The sequence below is a fragment of the Belonocnema kinseyi genome, chromosome 1, assembly GCF_010883055.1.
Source record: "Belonocnema kinseyi isolate 2016_QV_RU_SX_M_011 chromosome 1, B_treatae_v1, whole genome shotgun sequence".
NCBI lineage: Eukaryota > Metazoa > Arthropoda > Insecta > Hymenoptera > Cynipidae > Belonocnema > Belonocnema kinseyi.
Genome location: NC_046657.1, coordinates 163,277,035 through 163,283,810, shown reverse-complemented (window position 1 = coordinate 163,283,810; position 6,776 = coordinate 163,277,035). Strand labels below are relative to the sequence as shown.

Below are 6,776 nucleotides of genomic sequence, written 5' to 3'. Positions count from 1 at the left end.
GTACTTGCTTCTACGGGCCTTCCTGAACGTGGTTCGTCACTTATTGATGTATGACCACGCTTAAATTCATTTACCCAGTTATAAACCGTTGCTAAGGCAGGGCCAGATGGCCCTCGGCGATTCTGCGATTTTAACTGTAGAAGCTGCCTGATTTAAGATAGATTCTATTTATTTACCAAATAAAACTGTTTACTTACCAATATTGGCAAATAAACAGCTTCAATCTGAAATACTTTTTTCAATGTTCACCTTGTGTTCATAGACTATTTTTAACTATGCTCATTCTTGAACTTAACATAACTTTAGTACATCCTTCAATTAAATAATTATTGGGAAATGTAACTATTCAAAATTATGTTAGCTCCTGACTTTTGAAAGTCTCTAAAGCGTAAACGTGCACAGATGGGGCAATCGCAACAGTGCACGTCGACATTTGAACGTGCACAAATAATACCCTCCCAATTGTGCTACTCTCAAATATTACAATCGAAATTTCAACTTTCAAATCGACGTGAATAGCTGGTATACTTTCACATTTAGGCTTCTCAATTTGGCATGGATACAACTCTGCGCAGAGAAACTGTGCACGAACCCATCTGTGCCCGTTGAGGACTGGTGTTACAACTGTGCACGCTGTTGTACACTAGCATAACTGTGCAGGTACACGGATAGTATTCTCCCAAGCGTGCAATTGGAAATTTAGACGTGCACAGATGGCATCTAATTAACGTTTCACTTGCGCATATGGAACAATCTCAACCGTGCAAGTGGTCTTGTAAGTTGGAAACTGATCGTATTAATTAAAACGTGCACAGTAGGAATGTGACCCATATGTGCAAATGCACATTTGGAAAGGTTCCATATGCTCACATTTACAGTTGTTTATTTTATGTTTAAATGTTACAAGTTAGTTGAGTACCACCCGTACACGTAAACCGTTGGTAGGATACCATATGTGCACGTCTAATTATCGACGTTTACAGTTGATACTATATTATCTATGAGGGAGGGTATACCGTTGATAGAAGGAAATCTTAAATACACTTACTTGTAAAATTAAGAAAAGGCATGCAGGCAAACAGTAATATGACGATCTTCATTTTTCACAAATGAGGATATTGGTAGAGAATTACAGTCTGTTCTCGAAGAATTTATTAAAAAGCACCTGCTAAATTGGATGATTTGAAATTCATTGAAATGACGGTGATTGTTGATCTCTGTTTTCAGAATCTTTTCTATCTGTTAGGCATATGTGTCGTAACATCTTGATAATTATGTATGTTTATCATGTTTTTACTAACAGCTTTACACGCTAAATGTGATAAAGTACTTATGGCGCAAGAAAAAATTGATAAGATTCAATTACTGTCTCTAGCATTCAGTCTCATGTATTTTAATAATAATATTTTTAAAATTTTACAGCGCGGAAAAAAGAATTCAGGCTAATGTAAAATTGAAGGACCGCATGCAACAAGAGGACGAGCGCTCTAAAATAGGAAACATTTTTTTAAACAGTATTCATCATAACTTAGCCACATATTTTTGAAACTTTTTGAAATCTTGAACACAAACGTATTATACTGCAGTCATGCCTATGAAATAAATATTACGATTGCAACTGAATATTGTTTAAGAATCATTAATTGCAAATTGTAATCGTTCGGTATTTATATTTTTTGGTTTCGCCGACCAAAATTATCGAGAGAATATCAAGGTTTTAAAAAAAGTTTAGTGCGGAATTTGGTCATTGCTTTTCAAGGAATATTTTAAGAAATTTCTAGATCAATTAATTAAAATTGATAGTATAGGTATTTTATATAAAAGCATTCGCTGCGACTAGCGACGATTATATGCTTGGTGACAATGCTCAATGTTCGCGGAGCTGTCGCGTCGTTCACAACATTAAATGCCTTTTTATAAAATGCCTAATTCCGTCAATTTTTAAAAAGAATCAATCTAGAAACTTTCAGAAATCTTATCTAAATAGAGAGGAATAAATTCCTCACTAGAAGTTTTTTCTACTTTGAACGTCCTTCGATAGTTTTTGCCATTGAAACTAAAAAAAGATGGTTACCGATCAATCTCAATTTGCAATTAATTATAAATTAACAGGCGACACCTTCGAATTTTTGATTTCTTAGAAATCGCTAGATTATATAGCTATAATTCTCTATAGAAGAAAAACTTATTTTGCTCATTTAACCCGATCAGGTTATCACTTTTTTGGCACCGTTTCAGGTTATAATGATTTGTTTCAGACCCAATTCATCCAAAAAAGCTCAATTATTAATAATAAAATCTGCCCTTTTCGCGGGCACATTCTCCTTTCGCTGTGCCCAAACTGGTCGCTTCGCTTGTAAGTTTCCGTGCGCCTAGGGCGCGCTACAGCTGGTTCTCGCGCTTTGTGCTTGATAATTTACTTACCTCGCGCTTTGCGTTCGATAATGTATTCACCTCGCGCCACGCGCACGTTCTTTTTACATTCCCTACACTGTTGCACATAATTTTTAATAATAAAGGTCCAGGCATCAACAATAGTAATTTTGTGATTGTGAATTCTCTTTTGTTAAAGCTCCTTCGGCATTTACAAACACATTCTCATCAAGTGTTTCGTTCTTCGCACACGATTTTCTCCTTCCACTTGTAAATCATTTTAATAAATGTATATTTTTACAATAAATAATATGCATTGGCATTAAAACACACGTAGTTTCATCGTCTCGTTTAAAAAAAGTGCATTTTATTAGAAGAAGCTTTAGTAACTAAACATTTTATTGAAACTTCTGCTGTTTTTTCAAAAACTGAATTTGCGAATTTCCAACTTTATTTTTAAGAATTAAAAGATACATATGCGGTCTGCACGGCAGCCTGTTTTTTAACTTCTAAATTATATCCCTAAACTCAGTGACCCAGACTTTGTCAATTGAATTTTCTACTGGAACTCAACCAGTTGTTATGATAATCTTGTATTGCATTGAAAATCAACTTTTTTTTTCTTGACTTTTTTCCATATCGTGGGTTATTTAGCTTAAAATGTTCGTTTTCGTGTTTTCTGGAATTTTTTTAATTCTATAACGCCATTCATTTTTGATTTTGTGAGAAAGGACATTAAAATAAATTGTTCGTATTTTTTAATACTATAAATATCCGTACAGAGAATTAAAAAAAAAAGTGGTCTGAAAAATATTCAAAATGAGCTCACTTTTTGGATTTGTATCCAGAATGACTGTCCAAAAAACTTGTTCTTTAGTTTAGAACTCTTAAAGAATGTACTAGACGCCAGTCTAACAAGTTAACGTTGTCAAAAGTTATCGTGCATGCATAAAGACATACAGACATACAGACATTTTATTGTTAGTGATAAATACACCCGGCTCCCAAAATGCAGATATTTATTTAAAAATGCATGGGTCAGCACCGACCCACGATAACCGAATCGGATTAATTTTATTATTTAATATGTCCAGCAGACCAATACTCCCAATAGAAAAATGTTTCTTTTTGTCATTTTCTGCAAACCAGTAATAAAAAATAAATAAATATTTTAACTTTAAAATCTAGGTATCACGAGACGCTGGGACAATACTTTTGAACGTTTTCGAAAACGCTTAAAAGGTTTTCTTTATTACAGCTCATATCAAAATGACCTGAATATTTGTTAAAGAGCATTTTTTAACTATCATTCAAAGTTTTCTTTAATGAAAATTCTAAAAATTCAAAAATTTATGATTGAAATACCCAAAAAGGTACTAAATTATAAGTTCTAAATTATTATTAAATTTCCAAGAAAGAAAATAGGTAAATAATGTAAAAATTTCCGAAATTTTTCAGGAAATTCAAAAAATATACTTAGTAGAAGAGATCAGAGAATTCAAAAAAATTATGGAATATTCTAAAATAATAAGGAAATCTTAAAACATTCTCCGAAAGGTAAGAATATTCTAAAATGTTCTAATAATTTAAAAACATTTTAGTTTACTCTAAACAATTCCAGACTAAACAGGAATAGAGAAATAACCCAAATCACCCTACTTCCATTTCCCCTCACTCACCTGCCATCCCCTGCTCAGCCATATTTCTCATCATTTACCTTACTTAACTTCGCTCACTCATTATTCCTTCCCTATTACCCCTTACATTTTTTTCTAATCTCCTCTACTTTTCTTCCCCACATTTCCCCTACTGCACCATCGCCTATTCTTATTGCACCTTCTTTTCCCTTTTCCCCTCCACTAATCTCCCCTCCTCACCCGACTGTCACTTTTCCTTATTCCCCCCTACTTCCACTCCCCTAATTTCCTCATAATTCCCCTTCGTGAAAAAAAGTACAAAGGATGGGCGGACGCCCTGACTGAAACTATGAGAGTTTCCGCCCCAGACTACATAACCTTTAAAAGGGTAAATGGTAAATCATGGATTTTTTCTAACATAAGAATTGAAAACTTAATTATTAATTTTAAAAATATATTCATAAGATCAAAGAAGAATTGTTTTAGCAGTAAAATATAAATTACTTTATTCCTGAAATTTCTTGGTGAACGGAGCGAGATCGATTTCGATTTTCCAATTAAATTGATCACTGGCAAAATACAATGTACCCTGGAAACGAAAATAATTATTCATGAAATTTATTTCTGCAAATATATAAAACTCATTCGTATTGTGTATATTTTTATTTCAGACTTTTTGCTGTAATTTTACAAGTGATATTAATTCGAATGAAAGAAAAATAATTACAACTTGCCATCAAATGCATTTCATGCATTATTAATAGCAGTTTCAGTTAAATGTTGAATGTAAACTACCTAAATTGTTAACATTTCATTTTTTAATGGTCACCGCCTATTTTTATTATCGCGCAAAAAACGAAAAATAATATTAATTTCTGTTATTTCAGGGGAAAATGCGTTAAAAATCCGCCTACATTTTGTATGGGCACTTATTTGAAATTCATTTTTCGAGTATTTTAAAAACATAGTAAACTCCAGGAATAAAGTTTATCTTTATATTGGATAAAACCGCTGCAGTTCATTTATCTGAAGGAAGATAAAATTTACCTAACGAAAATATTTGTTTGACACATGAAATATGTCAAGCGTCTGCTTCTAGTTTCACCGCAAAATGTCCTCCATAAATTTGAAAATCTTTGCGCTATTCATTTTTTAAATCGTCTCACTTTATTTAAATAATTTTAAACAAAAAAATAATTCACCTACTCTTACAGACTAAATAGGCTGAACTTTAATTACTTTATACTAAACAGTGTTTGTTTACAATTTTTGAAGTCTTTATCAGAATCAACAGAAGCTACATGTTTGTTCAACAAAGGTAAAGGACGAACTTGGCTGAGTGTTCAATATGAAGTATAAACTAACCAAAGTGCATAAGTACCACGAGGATTTTCAAATTTATGGAGGAAATTTTTTCGTTGAACATAGATGCATCCGTTTGACATGTCACATATGTTAAATAAATTTGATCTTTCGTCAGATAAACATGCTGCAGCATTTTTATCAAATTTCAAGATAAAATTTATTTCTGGGGTTTATTGTGAAGCAAAATCTCGTCTTTTTTAAATTGGAAATCAAGTACACAATGACAATTAAGGGCCGCATTGGGCATCAGAAATGAACGATGAATGGAGCGCAAATCGGGAATCCGAGTCACGTCTACGTTTACTTCCACCTGGAACGACTTCGACCACCGGCCTATACACCATCCACAACTAAACATCAACCACCAGGCAATTCGTATGCATCCTACTCCACCACGAACCGATTTTCCTGGCATGTATCATCGAAAACTGGGCATCCTGCAGTTCAAAAAGCATCTAGCGAATCTACTCCCAATGGCCAATATTCCCGGACCGGGTCAATATTTCACCAACGTTCGACGTTCCCGAGTTTTATGTTTGCCGTTATTCGTTCGTGGATTTCGCATCAAGTAACGTCAATTTTTGACGCCGCTGTCTGTTATGGATACACTTATGGGTTTGAAATTCAGGCCAATTCCATTAGGAGAAATTTCTTATACATGGACGCGAATATCGGATGTACTTTCGGAAGATCTACTACAAAAGTTGCTACTCGTGGTTGAGATTTCTTTAATACTATATAGAGTTAAAGTAGCAGGTAAAGGAATTCTTTAGATGTTTTATTTCACTTTTGATATCCGACTTTTTAGATTCTCATCCTTATGAGAAGGTATTGCTTATATGTAAAATTTCACTTTGTCGGTTTTCATAAAATCTTCACTTTTTGTGACCGCCAGAGTCAGAAAAACGATTTTTACTGAAATGTCCATATGTCTGTCTGTCTGTAGTCTGTTTTCTATAGGCGCAATAACTTTCGAAAAATTGATCAGATTGGATTCTGCTTTTTCAGACTTTTTTCATACACTGAAAAAAAATTTGCATTGAATCAAGTAGGTTAATTTACTAGGCTGATTTTACTTGAAAGAAGCAAGCATTTTCTTTTTACAAGGAACCGATTTTCTTCAATCAAGAAAATAATAGAATCAGGACAACTATTTGAATCAAGAATATATTTACTCAAAGCAAAAAACTATTGAGTTAATTTGTTTCATTATACTTATTCTCATGATAAGTAACTAAAACTCTAACAAAATTCTTGATCGAAGTAAGTTCATATAAATATTTTGACTACTATTTTAATTGAAACAATGTTCATGTTCTTGAGACGAGAAAATGAATATATTCAGCCAAGAAATAATTTCTCTTAAAATAATGCTTGAATATTTTCCTTAAAATAATTATT

General features: G+C 33.0%; 2 protein-coding genes across 2 annotated transcripts in view; one reads left to right on the top strand and one right to left on the bottom strand.

Annotated features, from left to right (window-relative positions):
* LOC117171836 (carbonic anhydrase-related protein 10-like) overlaps window positions 1-6,776 on the bottom strand; it is a 201,710-nt gene that overhangs the window by 171,074 nt on the left and 23,860 nt on the right. The window lies entirely within an intron of this gene.
* LOC117171844 lies at window positions 3,832-6,278 on the top strand. The gene is made up of 2 exons (XM_033359482.1): window positions 3,832-3,930; window positions 4,898-6,278. The coding sequence occupies exon 2, from the start codon at window positions 5,635-5,637 to the stop codon at window positions 6,094-6,096; it is 462 nt and encodes a 153-aa protein (XP_033215373.1). The 5' UTR covers window positions 3,832-3,930; window positions 4,898-5,634; the 3' UTR covers window positions 6,097-6,278.

What these genes read in the sequence shown, in the direction of transcription:
- LOC117171844 (XM_033359482.1), top strand. Translation starts at nt 5,635, where the DNA reads ATGAATGGAGCGCAAATCGGGAATCCGAGTCACGTCTACGTTTACTTC.